We start from the raw sequence: 27,306 nt of genomic DNA on the forward strand, positions 1-27,306 counted from the left end.
AGGCAGAATGAACAGACTTTCATCATTATTATATATAACCAGTGCTATAAGGAAAACCCTTGAGGATTGAGTGCCCATTTTCTCCCTCTGAGATAGCTTCACAGACAGTTCCATGCATGAATAACTTTACTGCTGACATGTACCGGCATACAGCAGCCCTTGGCAGTATTGTGATTCAGTGATGGCTCAGTACTACGTGTAGCATATGGCAGGAATAGGGGCGGGGCTATGTAAGGTAGGGAAGCCTTCAGGTACAGTCCCTCCCTTGCTCTCCCTCCCCCATGTAAACTCTAGGACAGTTCCACCCACTCCCATATAAACTGTAAGTGTGTAACTCTGGGACAGGAGCACTCGCTCCCATATAAAGTGCATTTGTGACTCAGGGACAGTGCTTGGGCAAGGAGAAGCCATGGCCGATTCCCAGGTGGAGTGCCTGCAAGACGATCATGTTAATAGGAAGGTGACAGAGGATATGTGCCAGTTCTATTACAGTGAGGAGCACCGGCGCTGTCTGGAGGTGCTTTCCCAGCATGGGATTCAGAGTTACAGGGAGTACATTAAGGAGTTGAATATTAGGGGCTTCCTATCCACCAAGGAACTCATTGACTTGAAGAATTCATGGAAAAAATACGACACTGAGCCAAAAAGCCCCAAAAAGGCAAAGCCAAAGTCCAACAAGCTAGACCTGGAGCCCAAAGAGGAAAAAGTCTCTCTGCAATACTGGCCTGATAAGTCCGATACGGAAATCCCACCCCTGGACCTTGGCTGGCCTGAGAATGGTTTCTATAGAGGGGTCTCCCAGATGCTGGTGTATACCCACCCACCCAAAGAGAATGCTCCCACCATCAAGGCTGTAATTAGGGACCTCATCCAGACAGCCAAAAAGGTTAGTTTGGTCAGTGGTCTAATATGTTGTATGGAACATACTGGCAATTGGGTACTAAGGAAGAGTTTCTTGGCAAATCTGCCATACCCCACAGCTGTAAGCAATTATGGCAATTATATTATACCCCATGGGGCTTATTCTGGCAGCTGAGAACTAAGAAAAGGTGTAGGGTAATTATATCATATGCTGCTGAGTTTCTATTGGAGGCTGGGCTGTGAGGAAATGTATAGGGCATTGATATCATACCCCATAGGGCATATAGTGACATCTGGGCACTAAGGAAAGGTGTTGGGCAATAAAATCATACACTATGGGCTTATATTGGCAGATGAGCACTAAGTTATGCCAGTTATACTGTAATTTATTCCCAAGGGTACCCTCACCAGTTACCTATGTGCAGTATCTCACTATTGATTAGGATCTTGTGCTTACCATTGTACTCTCTCTTACTGGCAGGTTGTAACCATTTGGCCTTTAGGTGAGTGTCGCATGGGGAGATTAGTCGCGGGCAACTAATCTCCCTGTGTGCCACTGCCCTTAAAGGAATACCATCATGGGAAAACCCCTGTTGGAGTGATATCACCCCCTCCCAGCAGCCGATCAGCAGAACAATGGGAAGGTAGCAAGATAGCAGCTCCCAGTAGATATCAGAATAGCACTCAATAGTAAGAAATCCAAGTCCGGCTTGGGACTCCTCCAGTTACATGGGAGTAGGAGAAACAATAGGTTACCTGAAAGCAGTTCTAATGTGTAGCGCTGGCTCCTTCTGAAAGCTCAGACTCAGGCACAATGCACTGAGATGGCGCCTACACACCAATATTACAACATCTTGGTTCAAGAATAACATTTTAAATGGCAGAGTGAATTATTTGCTATGTAAACAGTGTAATTTAGAATTAAAAAGTACCCCATAAAAATCATGACAGTATCCCTAAGCTGTGGCTGAACTACAACTTCTAGCGTTTTCTATTAGTTGTGTAATTAAACAACATGTGGGGTCTCATTAAATTCTCTGGAAAAAAATAGGTTCCTGGCACTAAAATAACTTGCTCATCCCTGTACCCATCTGCTTGAGAAAAATCTATATTTTGGACTTGGTCACCTCGATTTCTCTAATTGTCTCGGACTAGTAAAGGGTAGAGAAACTTCATTCCCTGTATTTATGCTGAGTGGAAAAAGATCAAATCCGCCTCCTGTTCCAAATCTTGCCTAATCTTACCTGCTGTAAAACTTGTTCTCAATAACTATTTAGCAACTCCCACATTAACTGATAAACCTTTTAATAGATCCACCGGCTTTTCCCTGAAACAGAAGTTACTGGCAGGCACCTACCCTGTTTTACATTCTCACATTCAGGCATTTGAAGTGAAACTGGTTTTAACATTTGTTTTTACTAATTTTTAATTTGTAAATATAAATAGTTATGTTTCTTCATTTTAAGTTTGCTCTCTTAAGGAGTGTGGTCAGGATGGAACATGATTGCACTACACATATTGACTTTCCAAGGGATTAATTACCCCAGCAACCAGGGAGCAGATTAAAAAAAAAATGCTGTAAAAATAAAATAATGCTGTACTTTAAACATTATTAATGACATGGTTCATTGACAGCTCAGTTGACTTTTTAGAAGAAATAAAAACACATTCAAGCAGCATTGGGCTGCTGTACAATTGCCAAGTACAGCAGCCGTATGCATAGAATTTCTAGTTCAATGTCCTTGCTTTGCAGTGTTTCCAAATTGTGCCAAATCACTTCCAAAAACAAGCGGCGCAGATGTGGGGATCATTTATCAACACTGGGCAAATTTGCCCACGGACATTGGCCCATGGCAAACAATCAAACTGTGGCATTCACTGTTCTACATGCAGCTGGCTTAAAAAACAATCACAGATTGGTTGCTATGGGTAACTGCCCATGGGCAATGAGCCCCACAGACTAGCAGAGCTGCCAACTAACCCCATATCATGAAGAAGATAATGATCCACTCAGGTCTTTCTGAGACCTTATTTTCTGTTATCATTTAGTGTGAAGAGGAATTAAGGCCTAAAAAAACCAGGCCTGGATCATTATCTTGCTCATGACATGGGAAAGGTTGACAACTCTGAACTAGACACCTAAACCACCAGTTATTTTGCTACAAGCAGGTCAGCAAAAGTGAAAGAAGGAAGTGAGTTGAATTATCTCAGGGTGCGGCAAATGTCAATGAATGATAAATAGGTTTATGCTTAATTTATGGCTATCGGTTTCTTTTTCTGCTCCCTATCACGTGTGCTAAATGGAATTTTTTTCCCCAGCCCAGTAGGGAAACAACTGTAACCTTAAATCTGAATGTGACTAGAAAGGGCAGGTAAATATCCACATAGCAAAGTCCTGAAGTTTTAGGCGTTTGCAGGCGTTTGTAAGGCTATCGCTCACTGATGTCACAACCCACCTTTTAGTTCTTGGACATTAATTCTGGGGAAAACAGTTATTGGGTAGGGTTGCTGTAGCTATTCCTACTACCAGCAGCCTTTACAGCTTAACTTAACCGGCGAAAATGTAAATCGCCGGTGGGACGATTTCCCTGAAATCGCAGAAGTTTCCTCTCAAGGAAACTTCCGCGATTTCAGGGAAATCGCGCCGCCGCGTATGCCATCCCACCGGTGATTTACATTTTCGCCAGTGTGATGGCATTTCGGGGAGATTAGTCGCTCGCGAACAGGGAGATTTGTCACGGCGACTAATCTCCCCATGTGCCAGAGCCCTAAGACCTTTGCTCTTCCTTCTCTTTTAATTAGGGTTCACCTGGTGTAGTTCTTTCTTTTTTTCTTAACCAAAAACGCTGTAAATCCTAAATGCCATGGCTGCACACTTTAACATTTGCCTTTGATCAGATGATAAGAACAGTGCTAGTGCCAGTCATCACTAGCCTAATTACTACCCTTATCTACCTATAAAGCCCTAAAGGTGGGCATTCACGGGCCTATTTCAATATCGTCCCTTTAGAGCGATTCAGCAGCTTATCTGCCTGTGTATGGGCACCCCCGACGGGTCTCCCCGATTGATATCTGGCCTGAAATTGCACAGATCTCGATCGGGCAGGTTTGATTTTTCCGACAGCGCCTATGCCCGTAGGTGGGCATATCAGGAGAAGATCCACTGGACTGGCGACCTCGCCAAACGAGCGGCTCTTACAGTGTATGGCCACCTTTACTTTACTTGTGTAGGTGGATTTAAAAACATCAAATAAAAAATCCCTGCTTCACTCCAAGATGGCAATTGAGAACCTGGATCATCTTTGTGCTAAAACCAAATTTCAGTAAAAAAAAAAGTAATTCAGCTTCTTCTTGAAGCTATCTAATGTATCTGCCAGTATCACCTTTCATCCAAGTGACTTCTTCAGTTCAGGAACTTCACAGCTCTCACTGTAATAAATCCTTTCTGAATATTTATATGGAACCTCCTTTCTTCAAGCTCGGTGGATGCCCCACATCTGCTAGAAGGACCTGGTGTATAAAGCATTAAAGAGTTTATTGTATGCTTATTGTATGAACATATACTGAGGTGGTACTGCAATTAAAAAGTTTTTTAATATAAAGTTGTTATGCAGACTGTAGGAGCAGTGGCAGCATTGTGTCACTGTAGGCTGCCTGTGTGTGCCATACTCTACCTGCCCTAGGCAGAGTATGGCACACACAGGCAGGGTAGGGAAGGCAGAGTATCGCACACAGGCAGGGTAGGGAAGGCAGAGTATCGCATACAGGCAGGGTAGGGAAGGCAGAGTATGGCAGGTTTTTGCTGTACTACCACTATTAATATGGCTATGGTCATGCGATAACATGGGTGTGGTTTCAAGTGGGTGTGGTTTTAAAAAGTGGAGTGGTCAAAACTAGCTTCCATTATTGGCCCTCCATCACGGAGGCCGGAAAAATTCCGGCCCTCGGTGCCACAGAAGTTGGACAGCACTGCCCTAGATCCTTCTCCATTATGGATTTGCTAAAACACATTTAAGGGGCTTGCATATTTTTACATCCATGGTGCATAACCTTACACTGAATTTTATCTTCCACTTAGCCGCCTAGATTGCTAGTGTGTTCAGATCCTGCTACAAGGATGCCACATCCTGGATAGAACTTGGGCTGTAGAGTTTTGTGCATCTGCAACACTGATACATTACTTACAAAGCCATTCCTCATTTCATTAATGAACTAACTAAATACAAATGAACCAAATATAGAACCCACTTAGAACCCTACACCTGGTAGAGAATGTACCATTGGCAAGCCACCTTTGTACTGTAGCCAGTTTCCTATTAATGTACAAACAGCATTACCAAGACCAACAGGCCAGGCCCAGACTGGCAATCTGTGGGTTCAGGCAAATGCCAGAGGGGCTGCTGTAAGATCCCATAGACACTCACTATTTATTGGGCTGGTGGGGGGCTGTTTGGGCCTCTGTGTACTTCAAATAGCTAAAAGTCATTTATGCAGCACTGTATCAAACACTTTGGCAAAATCCAATCAAAGTCTATGAAATGTTTTTAGTTACTATACCAGTAGGACCAGAGGGACAAAAATATTTTTTGGACCATGCCCATTTTTGCGACCACACAAAATGGGTCCTGTTTTATGTGTTATTACAGTTTTGCTGAAAAAGGTGAAATTGCCCTTTAAGCTGCGAGTCTCAGTTCCCCCAAGAGACCTGTTTAGTTTATAAGTTACAATTGTATCTCAGTGCAAGGGGGGCTTGTTAACTTTCTGGGCTCTCTGCCAAAAGCTACTTATGCAATTAAATGTGAGAGAAAATGTTTCTAAGTGCAGGTGAGGCTCGTTAAGATTTCTGGGCTCTCTGCCAAAAGCTACTTTTACTTAAATATTATCTTTTTTAGCTTCAGTGCCCGAGATCAAAGGGAAATGAGGGACTTTTCAGTTAGAATCCGGGACTGCGGGTTGAGCTGTCAAAAGAGGGACTGTCCCGCGAAAAACTGAACAGTTGGGAGGTATGCAGTAGGGGGAGTTGGGGAAAAGCTTAGATCTATGAGACAGATTGTTAATTTTTTTAGACTTTTGCAAAAGTAGTTATGAGAACAAAAATGTAACCTGTGAAGAAAAATGCAAATTTTAACAGGAAAAACAACTCGACCCTGTTAAATCTACCCCTGGGTGTTTACAGAAACCTAATTCTTTTGCTGGGACAAAGGTCTCAAAAAACTTTGAGAAGCAACTGCAAACTTTGTTTAAATCTTTGTGAATATTTCAGTACTGTGGGAGCACATTACACTGCCCCTAAATAGTTAATAAATAACTGTAATGTTATATTTCTGTGCTTAGAAAAGGGGTGCAAACAATGGGGAGAGCTACAAGACAGCAATAAACTACTGCTTCTTCCTGATAAATGGCAGAGGCTGATAGGAAAGGTTCATAGGATGGGTGTCACAGAAACAGTGGGGCTCATTTATAAACACTGGGCAAATTTGCACCTCGGCAGTAAACCATAGCAACCAATCAGTGATAAGATTTTTCCAGCCAGCTGCAGGTTAAACACTGAAAGCTATCATCTGATTGGTTGCCATGAGTGACAGCCTTGGTGCAAATTTGCCAAGTGTTTTTATAAATGAGTGAGTTTTACAGTATAGCTGCTTAGTGGGTAGGGTCCTGAGTTTCATTCTTGGATACTACATGCAAGGAGTTTGTATGTTCTCCCTGCGTCTGTGTGGGTTTCCTCTGTCTGTTTTTTCCCAACACTCCAAAGCATAAAGGCAGTCTCCTGATTAAACTGGTCCTACTGTGTGTAAATATGATAGGGACCTGGCTTGGGGGCAGGTAAGCTGGTTAGATAAGTAAGTGGAGAGGGGAGAGAAGTGGAGAGATGTGACCCACGAATTTGCAGAGTCCCCACATCATGATACTGACCAGTCGGGTTTTGTGTTTGCTTTATTAACATTGGTGTTTTAACAACCAAATTATTAGTTGTGGGGGCTAGATATATTTTCATTAAATCTACGAGTGTCCAAGGGATGGCATGGAAAACATAATAAAGATTAATTTTGCAGTTTATGTCCTAGTAATCTAACCAGTGAGGTGTATTAATCACTAACTGGGTTTATAGTCTCAAAAACCTTACACTGTACCTGCCTTATACCTGCCATATTCACACACACGCACTATGCTGACTAAAGGGAAGAAACATACAACAAACATCAGTAACTGAATGAGGTTGGTGTAGCAGGATCCAGCAGTATAACATTCCTTTTTCACAAACATGTCAGGCCCTGGGGCAAGAATCCAACGTGCAGCCCTCCAGCTGCTGCTGAAACCTGTTGTTGCAGAACGTAATGCTTCCTGTGCCATCATGCATGCATTTCAGCTTGGCGTTGGTGCATGATGTTGTACTTAGGACATGGCAGGTGTTTCTGGAGGCCGGAGCTACAGTATTTTCTGTTTGACTGGTCCTTCCTCAAAAAGCAGAGGCAACAGAGAGAGATGTTTGTATCTAGGGAACTGTGGCACAAAATCATTAATTTATGTATAAAGGACACCCAGCAGCAGATGCTTTCTCTGCCCCAGTCTGTACCTAATGGGAAACAAACTCCTGAAATGTAATAGGCACATCTGATCCTGCACAAAGATGGCAATTCCATTGCCTGATTTATATGCAGCTTTGTTATTTAGAGTTGAATATGATAGGTCATGACAGCAACATCAACCATTCTGTCACTGCAAGTCCACCTCACACTCATTCAGTCTGCCACTGCAACTCCACGTCACACCCCATTCAGTCTGTCACTGCAACTCCACATCACACCCCATTCAGTCTGTCACTGCAAGTCCACCTCACACTCATTCAGTCTGCCACTGCAAATCCACATCACACCCCATTCAGTCTGCCACTGCAACTCCACGTCACACCCCATTCAGTCTGTCACTGCAACTCCACGTCACACCCCATTCAGTCTGTCACTGCAAGTCCACCTCACACTCATTCAGTCTGCCACTGCAAATCCACATCACACCCCATTCAGTCTGCCACTGCAACTCCATGTCACACCCCATTCAGTCTGTCACTGCAACTCCACGTCACACCCCATTCAGTCTGTCACTGCAACTCCACATCACACCCCATTCAGTCTGTCACTGCAAGTCCACCTCACACTCATTCAGTCTGCCACTGCAAATCCACATCACACCCCATTCAGTCTGCCACTGCAACTCCACGTCACACCCCATTCAGTCTGTCACTGCAACTCCACGTCACACCCCATTCAGTCTGCCACTGCAACTCCACGTCACACCCCATTCAGTCTGTCACTGCAACTCCACGTCACACCCCATTCAGTCTGTCACTGCAACTCCACATCACACCCCATTCAGTCTGTCACTGCAAGTCCACCTCACACTCATTCAGTCTGCCACTGCAAATCCACATCACACCCCATTCAGTCTGCCACTGCAACTCCACGTCACACCCCATTCAGTCTGTCACTGCAACTCCACGTCACACCCCATTCAGTCTGCCACTGCAACTCCACGTCACACCCCATTCAGTCTGTCACTGCAACTCCACGTCACACCCCATTCAGTCTGCCACTGCAACTCCACATCACACCCCATTCAGTCTGTCACTGCAGTTGTTCACCTCATCTATTGTTTCAATGCAAGCCCACATCACACCACAGTGTATTTCCCAAATATACTTTGGGTTTTCACAGGCGAAGCAAGGTGGTATTGAATGTTATGAGGGAGGTAAAGATACTGCAGTGTCAGTTGCACTGCAGGTCAGTCACATTGGCCAAGAACAACTTCATATTATATTCTACGTCTATCCTTTTTCTTATAAAACATTGGAGCAAATATTGTACTGTAAAAAAATCCCTAGTGTGCCATTATAGTTCCACCTCACTAACACTTATCTTACTTAACTGCATTAACAATAAGTCAGTCAATGAAACTAGTCTAGTAAAATAAGAAAGATTTCTGTTTGCATAAGCTATTCTGACTGCCTGAGTCTGAGTCAGATGCAGCAAAATGGCCTGAGGACTCGAACAGACACAACTAAAATCAGTGGAACTGCACAATCCATAGTGGCTCATTTATGAACACTGGGCAAATTTTCACGTGGGCAGAAACTATGGCAACCAATAAAATGTTTGCTTCCATTGTTCTTCCTGCAGCTACCTGAAAGCTATTCACTCATTGGGCTCTGTGAGTTACTGCCTATGTGCAGATGTGTCCTGTGGTCATAAATGAGCCCTACAGAGTTGCGTGGTTCTAAAGAAGACAGAGAGAAATGTTAGTGAGTTGTATAAGTGTGATGTGTTTTTTCTGCCATAATCTATGAATATGAGACATTGTAAATAATTTGCTGTTTTTCCTGGTTATATGGTAATATTGAAGAGAGACATTTTAAAGGACAAAAATACAGAGTTTATAAGCCATGATACTGGATATTTACAACATATAACCATGCACTATTAGTTTCTACTATGGTGGTTTTTACTTTTACCCTTTGATATTTATGCCTGTAAAAATCCTATACAGGTGAAGGGCTGTGAAACCTCCCCCGGCTCCATTGCCACCCTTAAATAAATATACCATAAAGTATAAGGTTTCTTATCACCTGAGTACAGAACAGTGCTTGAATTGTTCAATGAATGTCCCAATTACTAGGTTTTCCCTGACAAAATGCAGTTTTGTTCTCTTTTCCTGAAAATGTAAATCTCCCCCAAAGAACCAGTTTAACTTGATCCTGAGCTAATTTTTCCAAAGGAGAGCGCATAAGGAATGTTTGAGTAATGGGCTAGACTTCATGCTTATGAACTGGCGGCAATTGCTGTACTGAGGGGCAGACTCTACAACCAAAACCGAAAAGCTTCATTTATGACTGCAGTTGTAATCATAATAAAATGGATGCAAATGTAAATGCAGGAGAAGGCACCTTTTTACAATTCAATTATTTTACCTTTGTCGTTTTGCATGGATCAAATCTAAAAATACAAATTATTTGATTAAAATGGGGGCTAAGGGAGATGGCCTTCCCGTAGTTCGGAGCTTTCTGGATAATATGTTTCCAGATAATGGATAAGAACAGGTGATCCTGCTCGCACACCCTTAGCTCTCCAAGAAAAAATTAGCGTTCGGTGCACACTGTTGGAGGGATCGGCACCCTCCCAAAATCCAATAGCAACAAAAAAGCACTGGCACTCAGAGCTGCAAAATGGGACAAGCCCTTTAAAAAACTTTATTGCGGAGGTGCAACGTTTTGGGGCAAAAAGCATGCTTGATAAAGAGGTTGTTTTGCCCCGAAACGTTGCACCTCCGCAATAAAGATTTTTAAAGGTCTTGTCCCATTTTGCAGCTCTGAGTGCCAGTGCTTTTTTGTTGCTCCGGATAATGGATCCCATACCTCCATTTCATGCACAGCATTCTGGGCAATGCATGGGCATGTACTTATAGTATATCTATGTGAAACTGCACAGGGCTGAGTGGTATATAAGTAAGACCAATGGAGGTCTTCACTTCTTTACAGTATAAAGTCAGAGCATTTGGAATGCCTTGGATACATTAAAGCTTGTAGTAAGTTTTAAAAATGGTAACATCTTCATTTTTAACATAATGTCATAAAATGACCTTTCTGCAAAGTAAAAGTGTATTTTCTGTAAGTCAGTGAGCACAAGGGAGCCCTGAGTGTGATCACCAAATTGGGTTTTTTTTGTGTTAGCAAAAGTATCCTGAGACATGTGCTAGTGATCCCTGAACACTCTGACACTAATATATATATATACAGGTGGTGGCTTTATGATGTCTTCTGTCCCTTAGAACAGGCTGTAGGCGAATACAGAGCGTCAATGTTACTTACTGAAGAAACACTTAGGGCCTATTTATTATGCTGCGTAAAAAACAGTGTCAAAATTCACCACACTTCTCCACTTAAAAAATGGTGGTTTTTAAGCACTTTTTCTTCTGCTGGAACTTACGAAAGATAACAGCATTTTCCTTTGCTCCAAATAAGTGCAAAAATTGAGGAGAGAGCTTTCTCATACCCACAAATCAAGTTCCAAATTATAAAAATAAGTAATTCTAGGTTCACTCTTTCTTTGTTCTTTTTGGATTGAAATTAATAAGTAAGGAACCTTGCTAACCAGGAAAAAGAATAAATATATACTTATATATAGCAAAACTAAAAAGTGGAAAATCCAAATCAGAACGCATTCAGCTTTTGTAGAACTATGTTTCCTTGTTTGCTTTGTCATGTAACAGCTGTAACGTGATACTGACGTTGTTGCTTAAACGCTTTGACAGTCTTTGGCATGTTAGAGACAGCGCAGGGACAGGAAGAGGAAATAACCACAAACTGAAGCATTTGTGTTGTGATTTGCGGTGAGCTTTTTATATATGCCCCATAATGTTTAGCATCATCTTCTATACACTAAGGGCCAGATTTACTTAAACATTTCTCATTTTTTTTAAATGTAAAAATTAAAATAAACTCACTTCCACAAATGTCTTACATTTACTAAAAAGTCAGTGTGGGAAAAGTTGCAAAAATCCTAAATTATTCAACTTGTAGCATGAAAACTGTACTTTTTCAAATTGTTGCACAAAAACCAGCATTAAAAACCCAAAAACCAATGAATAAGGCTTGTACCAAACATACTTTTCCCCTATTGTTTTAATCACACAAAATATGGTTTCTGATGTTTCTTGAGCTAAACAGTACAAGCAGGGAAGTTGAAGCTACTCTATGTTTGGTCCTTGCAATGTAGATAATTAGATTCCCAGTGCATAGCTAATTCCCCTGCAAAATGGATTCCTGCTAACAAGCAGTCATAACAAAGGGGGAAGGATGGGGTTGTATACTGGGAATCTAATTGTCTACTTAGCAAGGAACAAACATGGAGTAGCTTCAGCTTCCCTGCTTGTACTGTATAGCTCAAGGAATAACAGAAACCATATATAGTATGTTTGGTACAAGCCCTGTTCATTGAATTTATAATAAAACACTGAACTAAAAAAGAGGTCCAAGTGCAAATAAATAACAGTTGTTTATTTGAGCAAAAGGACAAAAATGCTATCCTTTCTCAGGATACATGTATGACACATCTTCTGGCCTTAATTCATATTCTCAAGGTTAAGAACAGAGGAGCTCAGTTTCATATCTTCCTGAATATAGCTATTGGTTATACATACTTATATTACAATACAGAAAACAAATAGCCCATGCGGCTTACTTCATAGAATTTTACTGAGATAAATCGTTTGCTGGAGCAAATTATCAACAAAAATGTGATACCTGGGGCTCCACAAGGGCTTAGGCCATGCACAGACCTGTTCCCATTTACCTTTCATTCAACAGGAAACTCAGTCTCTGACTAATTCTATCTACCAACAACTATTCATATTGTTGTGTGGTGTTGCATTCACTTGCACAATGATGTAAGATGCAATGATGTAAGATGCATGCAGCACTAAATGAAACACCATGAGTAGATGGTACTTATTTATGGGCAATTTTGGGACATAACAGATCCAGGTACTGCAGGGGTATTTATGGAGGTGCAGATATAGTGCTTGGTTGCCTGCTCACTCTCACCTCTGTTTTTTGAAGCAGATGTTACGTGTGCATTGAGTGTGACCCACTGGTGCATATACTCTGCAGAGTCTTGGGTGAGAGTACTTATTTGTTCCATGGGCAAAGGCAATTCATTTGATTTGTCACCCATGGGTAGATCAGAATTCCAGCAGGCAACAAATCACCCTGTGTTTAATCACACTTAAGCTGAAACTGGATGATACAGCAAACATTTACATAATATATAACAATTAGGCTGTGTACAATACAGGTCAATGGTAAATGAAAGTATTCTTGTGTATAGTATCTGGCTGTATGCATACTTCTACTTCCATAAAACAAAGCAAGAAATATTGAATGGATAAGTACAAAATATATTTGTGGTGCTCGCAAACAGTAGACTACATAGTTGTCTCAAGGACATCTAATACACCTTTTTTCCTTTCCTTTTTACTTAGAACAAGTACAGTGTCGGACTGGGGTGTCCAGGACCCACCAGGGCTGTCACCTCAGGGGCAACCCCTTCCAAATGCCTCCATTTGCTGCCAGCCTATCAAGTTTTACCTACCTCAACCTAATCTTATATAGCTAGACTCAGAGATAAGGTAGATTTGCAGAGATGGCTCCTTTATTGGAAGTCAAAAATACAGAGTCTTGGGAAGTGTTCAGCGACACTGAATGAAATGTATCACAGAAGGCTTCAAATGTGGCCTTGCAACTCACACCTTTTTATAGGCTACTCAATACATAAGATTGCAAACAGCACAAAGTTACTAGTAAGACTCTTATAGGTTTAAAGTAACCCACCCAAAGTATCCCATTGGTTAAAATTTAGCCTACCCAAAGATGTTCTGCATGGACAACATTTCCATCATGGCCTGCTAGCTGCTATACTGCAGGGTAGAGATAAGATTGATTAAGCTGAGTCATTTTCTGTTCTGTACACCATTTTACCTTTAAGGCTAATGTCCCATAGAGAGATTTAGTCCCCCATGACAGATCTCTGCTACTGTGGGCGACCAATCTCTCCAAAATGTCTTTCCATTGGCAGTGGAAAGGCCTACATATCGATTCGATTTTCTAAAATCACACAAAGTTGGCTGCAGAAGGAAACTTTGCTAACTATGGAAAACCGATTATTCCCTTTGTTGCCGGTGGAAAGGCATTTAGGAGAGTCGTAGAGATCTATAGCAGGTGATCTAATCTCTCCATGGGACATCAGCCTAATACAGAATAGTTAATGTGTTAGTATTATGTATGTAACACTTCTGTATTGTTTAATATACCTTTGTATAATATACCTTTTTACCATCCTAGCTCACCTGCCTTGAGTTGTCCCTAAGGTGACACTTATGGGGGTCTTAGGCCATTCTAGATAAACAGCAGAGGGCTGGTTTAAGATGCCATAAATAGTCACTGTTTATTTGACTGGTGTATGCTGTATGCAACACTGTATATTTATATATATATATATATCGATCATGGGAAGCCATCACTCACGTTAAAATGGGATACTTCGCCTGGGTGCAGTAACCACAAGTATTCAAAGACGAATTATTACCGGAGTTCAGGAACTGCTCACACAGGACTTAGGATATTTGAAATTAATTTATTTAAGGAGAACAGACAACTGACGTTTCAGCTGTCACACCAGCCTTTGTCAAAGTTACAAAATGAGATTTACACACATTTTCCCGCCAAACACACTATATAGGGTTTGTGTAAATCTCATTTTGTAACTTTGACAAAGGCTGGTGTGACAGCCGAAACATCAGTTGTCTGTTCTCCTTAAATAAATTAATTTCAAATATCCTAAGTCCTGTGTGAGCGGTTCCTGAACTCTGGTTTTATATATATATATGTATATATATAGAAAATAATAATCATCCATGGCCAGCACACCCTTCAATGCTTTATCAAAAATTTATTGAAAATATATTGTTTAAAACATGGTTTTAAACAATATATTTTCAATAAATTTTTGATAAAGCATTGAAGGGTGCTGGCCACGGATGATTATTATTTTCTGTATATACATCATTTTGGCTATGCACCCCGCAGAATATTGAGCCTTGGAGTGCGAACACCATTTGGATTTGGACTAGAAATCTTCTCACACCGGAGCACTGGGCTTTAGGCATGTCCTGGTGTAAGATTGAAGGATGAGCTTATATGCAATCCTAGGGGGGTGGAGGTGGACAGTGGAGGATGCTGGCCCTTGGGTGACCAGAAATGAAATATGGCCCTGCCTGGACTTAGGTGTCCCTTAAGATCTTACCTGTCATCAGTGAGTGTCCCCTACACCACCCCCTGCGCTCACACCATGTCACATTCCTTTTATTTGAGGCAACAATGGGGGGTGGGGAGCACCCAAAGTTCTTGGCGGGGAATGGGCCTGGGTCGGCAGACCCCACAAGAGCCAATCCCTACTGGGATTTTTCTTAGTGTTTCCCAGCCCAATGCAACCCTGAATACCAATAGGTATGTCCAACAATCCATCATCCCAACTGTTTTTTAACTGGGGCAATGGGAACAGGAAACCATGTCAGCAGCTGGAGGGCAGCAGGCTATGCTTTCCTCCTTGAAATGAGAACTAAGCAGCTTATGACCTGACATGGGTGGGCCAGTGCAGTTCTTTAGATGTTGTAAAACTGGAAACTTCCAGAATCCCTTCAACAGATAAAATCTGTGCTGGTTTACAAAACTGTCCTAGTTCCTTAATCTGAAAGAATGACTTGAGAAGGTTGTTAAGGGAACATTGTATTCACAAATACATTTACTTATTTATGCCTAGGGGCAGATTTTTGTGTGTGTGTGTCTAAGGGCTCTGGTACACGGGGAGATTAGTCGCCCGCGGCAAAACTCCCTGCTCGCGGGCGACTAATCTCCCCGAGTTGCCTTCCCTCTGCCATCCCACCGGCGAACATGTAAGTCGCCGGCGGGATGGCAGACGCGGCGGGGCGATTTCGGGAAATCGCCGAAAAAGCCTCGCGAGTCTTTTTCGGCGATTTGCGCGAAATCGCGCTGCCGCGTCTGCCATCCCGCCGGCGACTTACATGTTCGCCGGTGGGATGGCAGAGGGAAGGCAACTCGGGGAGATTAGTCGCCCGCGAGCAGGGAGTTTTGCCGCGGGCGACTAATCTCCCCGTGTACCAGAGCCCTAAAGCACCAATGATATGTGGAGGATTGCTGCTGCTGTGGGGTTAGATGGGAGGATCCTAAAGCCAAAATATTATCAATTTTAGTTCTCCTTTACATTTTCGATGTTATAAAATAACATATTGCAAAGATGATTTAAAATTACAAGATAATAAAAGAATATTCCAGCAGAACTTCCCTATTTAATGTAGTTTTATAACCTGTTCTCATAGACTTCTGTTTTAGATAATGGTTCACTGAATGGATTCTGTTGTTATGTAGTTCATCTGTGTGCCTATGCACATCATTGACATCCACTTTTATTAGTGGTACATGGATGTAAGTCACAAAAGTTAGGTTGCAGGTAGGTCTGGAAATGAATTCAGGACCCCAGCGCTGCAAGCCCGCAGTGCTACCCATTGTCACTGTGCTGATCTCTTTGTCACCCCTGAGGTGATTCACCTCCAATAGGCAACATAATGTTCAAAGATACTTTTTATTGCTGTCAGTGTGAATTCCCCTGCATATTTCAGCACTTAAACCATCCAAATGTTTTACCAGTGGTGATTCACACTGACACCAATGAAAATGTCTCTTGTCACACACTGTTTTTGTCCTGCAGCTCAGGCTGTGCTTAGCACTTGCTCAATGGTGTGGTACTTGCTCAACTGTATTGGCACATAATCATAGCATAAGGCACAAAACTCACAGTATCTATATACTATATATATATATACATACATATATATATATATATTAGGAGCACAATATGTCTATTTATATATAGGGCTCCAAATGTGCCTTCCTTTGTGCTACTCTGAATTGTGTGCAAGGGTCAGCCATAGATGTTTACATGCAGGCATAGCTGAGCTTGTGTGGCACCATTGTCTGTCTGGCACAATATCAGAGGTAGAGAAAGTAACACCTGACACCAGGGGGTGCAATAAAGTGGGTGTACCGTAGTGTGGTGCTTTATGCACATTTCTTTTCAACTTTTTACCTTGATCCCCTTTAGTAAAAGATCCCTAGGACCTGAAAATCACAGCAGTATGGGATAGCAACTTTTTGGACATAATGATATTGCACTTAAGATGGCCATGCATGGCGGATTTAAGCTTCTGATTCCGCCCCTTCAGATGGAGTTGGCAGTTTATCTGCTCATGTATGGGCCCTCCCCGATGGCCTATCTTAAAATAATCCAGAACCTGGGGCAGGTTTAAAAATCTCACTGAGCAGGGACCACATCGGCTTGTTAATGCAGTCCAGTTATGATGGACTTACATGTACATCCAGTATGATCTGATTGTTGTTGTTAGTGTGCAACCTGTGATGCTCCAGATATTGCTTAACTATAGTTTCCATCCTTCAGTTTTCAGGGGATGCCTGGAGGGTTAATAATTGAACATCTCTTCTTTTTATTCCAGTTTTACTCCACTTTAAGGGCCATGACAGATGAGGAGATTAGTCTCCCGCACCAAATCTCCCTTGTTGCGGGTGACTAATCTCCCCGAAATGCCATCCCACCGGCGCCGGTGGGATCGCATGCGTGGAGCTGAAATCGCCGAAGTTTCCTCTAAAGGCAACTTCGGTGATCACTGCGCCGTGTATACCATCCCACTAACACTACATTCTCGCCGGTGGGATGGCATATCGGCGAGATTAGTCGCCCGCAACAAGGGAGATTTGATGCGGGCGACTAATCTCCCCGTGTGCCACAACCCTAAAGCTGGCCATACACGTGGCGATCTCACGATGTTTCGTACGACCGTCGGTCGCACGAAACATCGTCAGATCCGCCACACACCATTCAGGGCTGAATCGGCAGGTAAGGAGGTAGAAACAATAGGATTTCTACCTCCTTCTGCCGATTCAGCTCTGAAGGGAGAATTTTGGTCAGGCGCCTTCTATGGCGCCCGATCAAAATTTTCTAACTTGGCCGATCGGCGAGCCGACCGATTTCAGCAGCTTCCTGCGATATCGGTCGGCTCGCTGACATGCCATACACGCACCGATTATCGTACGAAACGAGGTTTCGTACGATAATATCGGTGCGTGTATGGCCACCTTTAGGCCAACTGGGCTATACTAAATGCTCTCTCTCTCTGCTATTGTTTTTACATGTTTGCCTGAAGACATTCTTATCTCTGCTTTATGCGCCTCTGACAGTGTTTGTTTCAGTTCATTAATGAACATTAACCCAACACACCCTTAATCTGGCTAAGAATGCAAAGGTCAGTTTATTGGCTGTGATCAGTAGTTTGATTAAAGGAGTTGTTCACCTTTTAGTTAATTTTTAGCATGACTAAAGAGTACTATTCAGAGGCAATTTGTAATTGGTCTTTATTTTTTATTATATGTAGTTTTTTAAGTTATTTCATTTTCAGTTCAGCAGCTTTCCAGTTTGGAGTTTTAGCAGTTATTTGGTTGCTAGGGTCCAAGTTCAGGTGAGTAACCAGGGAGTGATTTGGACGAGAGACTGATATATGAATAGGAGATGGCCTGAATAGAAAGGAAAGTTATAAAAAGTAACAATAACAATAAAACTGTAGCCTCACAGAGCAATAGATTTTTGGCTGCCAGGGTCAGTGCCCCCATTAAAATCTGCAAAGAGTTACAAGAAGACGGCAAATAATTAAAAAACTCTAACATACTAAAAATTAGTTTAAAGGTGAACCACCCCTTTAAAGAGAGAATATGACTAATCTCCAAAATTTGACTGTATTTTTTATGTATATGTCTAGTTGTAATAATAATAATAATAATAATAATAATAATAATAAATAGAGACTCCTTGGAAGGCTCTAACTGTAACCAAACTAGCTGGTTTTATCACAGAAGGGGAGAGGGGGCCACAAGATAAAGTCTGGGGACAGTTGAAGGGATTAAGGCAACTGGACCCACTAGCCATCCAAGCCCAAGCCAGTACTCCCCTTTTGACCTGAACTCACCCAAATCATAGGTTCCATGGATCACTAGTTCCAACCCTGGGCATTAGAAAGTTATATTACATTGTTCTTTTTTTTATTTATTCCCAGGTTATTGCCATTGTTATGGACTACTTTACAGACCGGGAAATATTTAAAGATGTACTGGATGCTGCTGACAAGCGGAGAGTCCCTGTTTACATGATTCTAGGAGAAGAGGGAGTGAAGCATTTCTTGGAGATGTGTGAAATGATGCAGCTATCAAGCTTTATGCTTCGGGTATGTCCGATGTTAGGAGAGGCACAAAGTAGCTTCAAACCAGAGGAGATAGGCTTTGGCTCATAAAGAAGTGATACCAGAAAATTATATTTCTATAGCTACAGAAATGTCTGCCCAACAAGTTTATGCATCCCTTTATACTGATTGCTGCTCATTTACATTGGAAAACAAGATTGCCCTTTAGCAAAAGCATCTTTTGTCCAACTTCCACCAGAAACAACATCCACCCGTGTTTATCTGGGATGAAAAACTCCTGAAAATACTTTACATTGTCTCTAGCAGCAGCCAGACGGACTTCTGTCAGTCAGGTTCGCCATTTAAATGGTGTAAGAGCCCTTCCACCATTTTGTTCTGTGTATTTGATGCATTTGAGATCCAGGTTTGTGCACACTTAAAGGAACAGTAACACCAAAGTGTTTTAAAGTAATTAAAATATAATGTACTGTGGCCCTGCACTGATAAAACTGGTGTGTTTGCTTTAGGGACACTACTATAGTTTATATAAATACCCTGCTGTGTAGCCATGGGGGCAGCCATTTAAGATGGAAAATCTTAAAAAAGGCACAGGTTACATAACAGATAACAGATAAATAGAATATAATGGTATAAAGGTAGAATAAAATGGGGCTTTATCTGTTGTCTGCTAAGTAACCTGTGCTTAATTCCTTAATGGCTACACAGCAGCTTTGTTTATATAAACCAGTGATCCCCAACCAGTGGCTCGGGGGCAACATGTTGCTCCCCAACCCCTTGGATGTTGCTCTCAGTGTCCCCAAACCAGGGAGTTATTTTTGAATTCCTGACTTGGGGGCAAGTTTTGGTTGAATAAAAACAAGATTTCCTATCAAATAAAGCCCCCTGTAAGCTGATAGTGTGCATAGAGGCTGCCTAATAGCCAATCACAGCCCTTATTTGGCTCCTCCATGAACTTTTATGGTGCTTATGTTGCTCTCCAAGTCTTTTTACATTTGACTGTGGCTCATGAGTAAGAAAGGTTGGGGATCCCTGATATAAACTATAGTAGGGTTTCTGAGGCAAACACACCAGTTTTACCAGTGTTGGGCAGCAGTACATTATATTGTAATTACTTTTATACACTTTCATTGTTACTGTTCCTTTAAGCACATGAGCTGATTCTGTTTTTTTGTTGTATCCATGAGCATTTAGATCATTCGCCTCTTTTTTTAAAGGAACAGTTCAGTGTAAAAATGAAACTGTGTAAAATAGACTGAGCAAAATAACAAATATTTTAATATATAGTTATTTAGGCAAAAATGTAATCTATAAAAGCTGGAATGTGCAGATGTCTAACATAATAGCCAGAACTCTACTTCCAGCTTTTAACTTCTTAGTTAGTCAGTAACTTTAGGGGGGGGCACATGGGGCATAACTGTTCAGTTAGTTTGTAAGCACCCAGGTCAGATTCAAATGCAAACTAACTGAGCAATTATGTCCCATGTGGCCCCCCCTCAAGTCACCGATTGGTTACTGACTGCTAACAGCTTAGAGAGCTGTAAAGGAGGAAGTAGTGTTCTGGCTATTATGTTAGATATCTGCTCACTCCAGCCTTTATAGATGACATTTTTGTCTAACTTACTATATTGAAAACATTTTGCGCAGTCTGTCTATTTTACCCAGTTTCATTTTTACACTTAACTATTCCTTTAAAACATAATATGCTATATTTTAATGTGTTTGAGGCATGTTCCAAATATATTAATCTAAAGAAATGCATGCTGAACTCCCTTAAAACCACATTAGCTTTTTTTTTTTTTTTTTTTTAAATACAAATGTAATATATGTATGCTTTTATAACACATTGAGCAAGCATTTCAGTAGATGCACGTTCAAATGCCCCAAAGCAGATTGCCCAAATCAGCAAGAGGCTGCATGTCTAATAGTACTTATGCAGTCTATAATTGCATAACTGTGATGTCAACTGTAACACATTTTGGCCTTTGCACAAGGGGTATGTACTGATACCTGAGGAAGAAGTGAAAGAGCACTAAGGGGTGCATACAAAATCTGGTGTAGGTGAAGCGTATAGTGTAAGCAGGCAAAGGCAAGCCCTCTCCAATACGTCTGCTATATATACGTCCAGGGCTCATTGCACTGGGCAGACCCGAGGGCACAAGTGCTTCCTAGATGAGTATTAAGGGCACATTTTTGTGCTTACATCTCTGGGGTAAATAAATGACCCCTATAATGTGCAGCCTAGTTTCTTGCATGAGCATTAAAGTGATACTGACCTTTAAAGGAGAAGGAAAGGCTAATAAAGAGTTAATCTCAAGCTGCAGGCATACCTTCAGTTCTCTCAATAGTGCCTTTAAGTCTCCCCATATTTCGCTTGTTCAGATGATCAGAAGCCTTATAGGAAAAAAAAGCTCTGTAAACAAAATTCCCATAATGCCTCGCTCCTGCACCAAGACCCCTGTACATGCTCAGTTAGTTAGACTATGTGTCAGCTTCCTGATGATTGGTTTAGATCCACATTCCTAAGGGGGGGGAGGGAGTTCTAAGCATTCTTATGGGAGAGGGGAGCAGGACAGGGGAGAGAGCTACGCACTGGTACGGGAATTAAGGAGACAAGAAATCCTGTGTTTCTTTTGATAGAGGACTCACTGCAGCGTTTCTGTGAGTGCTTATGGCTGTATTTACATAGCCCTTTCTGATAAAGCTTACTTAGTTTTTACCTTTCCATCTCCTTTAAGATGACATTCAATTAAGTGCCACCTGAATGGATTGATTTGTCTAATTTTATTTTTAGAATGTACGAGTCAGGTACGTTACAGGGGTGGGAGTTTACCTGCCATATGGGAAGATCAGTGGCTGCCTGACACACAAGTATCTCATGGTGGATGGAGATAAAGTGGCTTCTGGCTCTTTCAGGTAGTATAAACATTGTTGATTTTAAGTCATATTTTGAATTTTAAAATGTATTATTTGTTGGCTTGTTACAATATAAAAATGACATTTCCTTAATTTGGGACTATTATTTATTAAATGCCAGTATTCACCAATGTTTCTAGTGAAATATTTGGCCTTTTTTCATATGGCCTTTGGTGATTGCACAGGAGGTGCTAAGTAGGGTGCCCCACACATGCACAGAGGATTATACGTTTAGTCAGAAATCAGCTGAAGTGGATAGCAATGTTCCCAGTATTCCTTTCCCACAAAATTATTTTACAGCATGATGGCATTTTGTCATAAGAATACCATTTTCATTATAATGTTGGTGTAATATAGTAAACTGGGCTTAAAAATATTTCTTCTCACATATGATGAACAATGAAAACCTTACATTGTAATCTGTTAAAGGAAACTATACCCCCGAACAATGTAGGTCTCCCTAAAAATATATACTAAAAAGCAGCACTTCTGTAAAACCCAGCTTTAACTAAATAAACCATTTTCATAAAAATATTTTTTTTTAGTAGTATGTGCCACTGCATAATCCTAAATAGCAAACTGCCATTTTAGGAATGAAGGGCCGCCCCCTGGGATTAGAGGATTCACAGTGCACACAAACAAGCCAAGGCACACACATACATGTTAGGTGACATAAGACTATTAATTGACAGAGCTCTGTCTTTTACTCACAAAATGGTGGCTCAAGGTAAAAAACAGGGCAATAATTACATAATTTAGGAGCAATATTTTATTTATTTGATATATATTCCAGTTTGGTGAGATATTTTAATAGGTCACTTAACAAAATATAAATATATCTGTTGTTTACATATTCATTCTGGGGGTATAGTTTAACTGTGAACAACAATAGATCTGCCCAGGCAAATAGCTACAGGATTGTGATTGATATATATCTGGAGGGCCCTTTGTCATTGGTCTGTTTTCTTCTGCTTGCCAGGTTTACATGGAGTTCTTTAAGGGTTGACCGGAGCATTATGACTCTCCTGTCTGGAAACCACACAGAACCATTTGACATTGAGTTCCGTGAGCTTTACACCATCTCAGAGGAAGTCAATCTATACAAAGAGCTAAGCCTTTCAAACTATCAGTCAAGCCCCATGATAGGGGCCAGAGCACGTTCCTCCACTGTTGCTCGCAAGCTCATCAACCCCAAGTACTCTTTGGTGGTGGGACGGAGCCCTGCTCCTGGGGAGATGCTACGCTTTGGTACCCCGAATCCTCCAGCAGAAGGAGAAGATGGAAAAAGTGAAGGGGAAAAGAGAATGGACAAGTTCCTGGATGACTTAATTTCTATAGAGCAGGAGTCACCAGAGATTGTAAATTTGGATGACCTTCCACAATCATTACCAATCAAGAAAGAAACTAGAAAATTCGTAGAAGATTCTCTAAGTCCCAAACCAAGCAAAAAAGTTTCCAAATTTTTCTCTCTCAAGAAACGCCCTCAGCTAGACAGAGTGGTAGACGGGGACTTTGTTGTTGTGAATAAACCAACACCTGAGTCAAGCAACAGTAGAGGCCACAGTAATATAGATCTGAGGAGTTCAGGTAAGGCAATAAGGATATGCTGACTGCAAGTGATATAGTTCTGTTGTTCTGTTTATATAAATAAAAGATTGATTGGTTGCCATTGGTTTTTGCCAAGTGATGAATAAGCTTCACATTATCATAATGTGAAAATCTCACCTTCCTTCATGGCAGAAATGCCCCTGCTAATTCCTGATCAGTTGCTGTGGTTTACTGCATGTTTCTACCTTATTATATTATTGACCATATTTATTGTTGGACAATGTAGGAGAGAACTTAGTACTTGATGGCAGCAATACAAGTATTGCTTGGGACCTGGGTTTTTTCAGAGAAGGGTTCTTTCTGTAATTTGGCTCTCCATACCTAGAGTCTACTAAAAATCATTTAAACATGAAATAAATCCAAGAGGATTGTTTTGCCTCCAATAAGGATTAATTATATCTTAGTTGGGATCAAGTACAAGGTACTGCTTTATTATTACACAAAAAAGGACATAAATTTTAAAAATGTGAATTATATGCTTATAATGGAGTCTATGGGAGATGGCCTCTCCATAATTCAGAGCAACCTGGATAATGGGTTTTCATCCTATACACGCATCCTATACACATATTAGCAGTGGTGTAACTATAGGTGAGCCTTTGAGCCCCACAAGCTTTTCTCCATAGACAGCAGAAAGGAATGCTAACCTATCAATTCTAGTGAATTCTAGAGTGACTGAGTAATACAACAAGTAAGCATGCTGAAACTCCCTATAGTGGGCCCCAAACATTACCTAAATTGATACTGACATGAAACTTTCAAAATTTGAAAACTATAAACGTAAATAAAAATTTAATTATACCTGTAGGTCATGTTAATCATTTTTTACCAATAGGTTTGTTTTTATAACTAATGGTGGGAACCTGAGCCTTGGGCCTAGTAAAGAAGGAAACAAGGCACCAGAATGAGGCATTAGATAGTGACAGGTGTAGCCCCAAAATAGTACACTCTAGGAGTGTAGGGCATTTAGGGCTGAGCTAGAAAGAGCAATTCTGTGCTCAAGCGTAAGTGTGGCAGATTGGCTCTGTCTCTCCCAGGCAATATTGCCTGTAGTGTAGGGATCCCAAATGATAGGAGATCAAAATGAGATATTTCTCTGGAGGTGATCTAAGTCAGTATGGGGGTGTTGCAGAAATGAAGGTTTTTTTTTTGTTTTTTTTGAAAGCCCAAGGTGGTGCTTTCCATATCCTAAGTACAAAAAGCACAAAATCACTCTTGCACAAAGGGTGCAAATGGCCTGTTCTAAAAAGAGCAAAGCCCAATACTTAATTCCCACAGGTCAAAAGGCACTAATGAAAAAACAAGTCTGCAAGACTCTGGTGCCCTCTGTCTTTATTCTTCTGTATAGCAGCAAGACTGTAGTTGTAAAACTCCTCCTAGTCTGGGAGGGCAGAAATCAAGCCGATAAACAGGTTACATAGTAAAGGCTGTTCACTAACATCTGATTGTAATGGGGGTCCACAAGTCATGGGTAGCCCTGTTACAAATGCATTAGGCCTCAGGCTCCAGTCAAGCATAAAGATGAGATGCATAGACCCCTAGCTCCATGTACTCAATGAACAACCTTGGGCAGCTGGAGCATCAGCACATGGGAGACTCTCCTGAGTTTCACTGCACAGTGTGCCTGGACTCTCTCTTACCCAGCTAGCAGGGCAGGCTGAAATCTGAGCATGATTGGCGTCCTGTTGATTTAGACTGCCTTCAAGTTTGTTACTATTTTAATATCCAACCCACAACCCACCCAAGCCTCAACACACCCAGGAATCTAAAAACATTATGGTCTTAATGGGAGCTGCACTGATTGCATATGTGCTTAATCTTACCCTTAACCTTTATGGTCCTGGCCAAGATCATTTATGCGCTTGGTGGGGGGGGTGGTGGTAGGTACTGGTTAATGACTGATAGATGTGATAAGAAGCTGCATTAAAGTGACACCCTTTATTAGGTAACTGAATAGATTTTTTTAATTGCAAGCTTTCGGGGCTATTGTTGTATTAAAAAAAAGGCCCCTTCAGTGGGCATGGTCTTTATATGGAACCAAAATGACACATAGGAAAGGATGGGTTATTGTTATGGCACTTATATGAGAGATGTATTATTGAACTAATATGGAGGCAGAGTGAAATATTAATCAGTGCATCTGCCAAGTATTGACAAATAAGTTGGAGGTGGGTCCAGACTGGCAGCCTGTAGTGTGACAGGTGCCCCTGTGCCAGCAGCCAGTGATTGTTTATGTATATCGTTGTATTTTGGTTGCAGTCGGCACTACCTAATTAGTACTGTTATTTGTTGTCAACACTGGGCAAATTTTCCCATGAGCAGTAGTCAATAGCAACCAATCAGTGATTGTGTTTTTTAGCCAGTTGCAGGTAGAATAATAAATGCAACAGTTTGATTGGTTGCCATGGGTTACTGCCTATAGCCAAATTTGCCCAGTGTTGATAACTCACCGTGCCTTTTATCACATATTTGCATTCACTGGCCAATCTAAAAGGAAGTCAGTGACTTGGGCTGGCTAGTTGGAGTTTCAGTTAAAAGAAAATATATAGATATAACGTTTTGGTTTTTTTTTCAATTAGTTACCGGTGAGCATTTATTAATTAGTTCATGGTATCTTTAGTGACATGTAGCCAGAGGGGCAACCATAAGATGCTATAGACAGTCACTATTTATTGGGCTGGTGGGGGCTGTTTGGGACTCTGTGTACTTGAAATACAAGGCCTATATTGAATCCCAGTCCAGACCTGGTTGTAGGTGTAGATGCTGCAAAATACTGAACTCATTCTACACTAGATTAATTTGCATTGTAAACACAGGTTTTGCAGCAATAGCCACTAGGGGGAACCAAATGGAGATTTTTCTGGTAAACCAAATCAGGATTTGGATCAGTAACTTTCTGGTCACTTTGTCAGTATAAAACAATGCAGCAAAGTATCAAGTACAAAGTACAATCCAACATATGTATGAAGAGAAATTCAGAGTATTACAAGCTGAACCTGGAGAATAGCTACTGCCTTTCATACTGTCTTTATTATAAACATAATACAAGGTAAAGTAGTAATAAGTTGAAATGAACATAAACACCTGATTGGTCACTATGTAGCACCTATGTTTGAAAAATGGGCCCCATAACCTTAGAGATAAAAGACAGAATTGGGTCAACATATATAACACATTAAAGGGATTGTTCACCTTTAAATTAACTTTTAGGATATGGACTTTAATATGCTGAGACAATTTGCAATTGGTTTTAATTTTTCATTTTGTGGTTTTTCAAACAGGCAGTGGTTTGAATGAGAGACTGGAATATAATTAGGAAATGGCATTTTATAACAAACCATAACACTGTGTGCTGCATATGATGATTTTGTTTTTTATGAGGCATTTCTTTTTCCCTCCCACAGTTAACTCCAGCCCCACTAAAAGTGAGAAGCCGAAGACTGCAGAAAAGTGCATCATTTCCTGAAGAATCGTCTTATGTTCTGTGAAAATTGTACATATATTTATTTAAAAACATAAAATAAAAAATATAACTGGAAAATCTCAGGAAAGGAATGTGCCAGGATGCTCTAGGCCAATATTAAAGGTAAAGTCTAGCAAAAATTCTCCTAGCCATCGTGTTTCATAGAGGAGGGTGATTTAAAAAGGGAACCAGATCATTTATACTGATCAAATCTAAAATATGCGGTGGATGAGCGTGTGGTCTGTAGAAATTATAATCCCTGAGAGGCAGGGGTAATGCCATACTCTCATACAAAAGGTTATTCATGCCACTCACTTAATGTAAGGTGTGGTATCAAGTAACATATGTATATACCTGAAAGACCTGGCTGCTTGCCCTGTCTGGCAGAAATTGCCCTAGCGCACACAAGGGACATTAGGGTACATCAGGTGCAAAGGTGAAGTTGCTATATCACTAAATGGCAGGGGGCAGTGGGCACTTCTCCACTAGCAGAGAAAATACGATATTCAGTGCGTGTATGGCAACTCTGCGAGGCGGGTTAAAAGATTTTCAGTGGGCGCCATTGGAGGCGC

The 27,306-nt window shown here is 41.2% G+C and overlaps 1 protein-coding gene across 1 annotated transcript; it reads left to right on the top strand.

Moving 5' to 3' along the window:
* fam83f (family with sequence similarity 83 member F) lies at nucleotides 1–27,306 on the top strand. Its single transcript, XM_004913878.4, has 5 exons — nucleotides 1–886; nucleotides 18,607–18,774; nucleotides 21,542–21,663; nucleotides 22,643–23,250; nucleotides 26,676–27,306. Exons 1-5 carry the CDS (start codon nucleotides 410–412, stop codon nucleotides 26,735–26,737), a joined length of 1,437 nt encoding a protein of 478 aa, XP_004913935.2. The 5' UTR covers nucleotides 1–409; the 3' UTR covers nucleotides 26,738–27,306.

This window comes from Xenopus tropicalis, chromosome 4 (genome assembly GCF_000004195.4).
Source record: "Xenopus tropicalis strain Nigerian chromosome 4, UCB_Xtro_10.0, whole genome shotgun sequence".
Taxonomy (NCBI): Eukaryota; Metazoa; Chordata; class Amphibia; order Anura; family Pipidae; genus Xenopus; species Xenopus tropicalis.

What these genes read in the sequence shown, in the direction of transcription:
- fam83f (XM_004913878.4), top strand. Translation starts at nt 410, where the DNA reads ATGGCCGATTCCCAGGTGGAGTGCCTGCAAGACGATCATGTTAATAGG. An exon ending in TATCAAGCTTTATGCTTCGG is followed by an intron (nt 18,775 to 21,541) that starts GTATGTCCGATG and finishes TTTTATTTTTAG; the next exon opens with AATGTACGAGTCAGGTACGT. An exon ending in GTGGCTTCTGGCTCTTTCAG is followed by an intron (nt 21,664 to 22,642) that starts GTAGTATAAACA and finishes TCTGCTTGCCAG; the next exon opens with GTTTACATGGAGTTCTTTAA.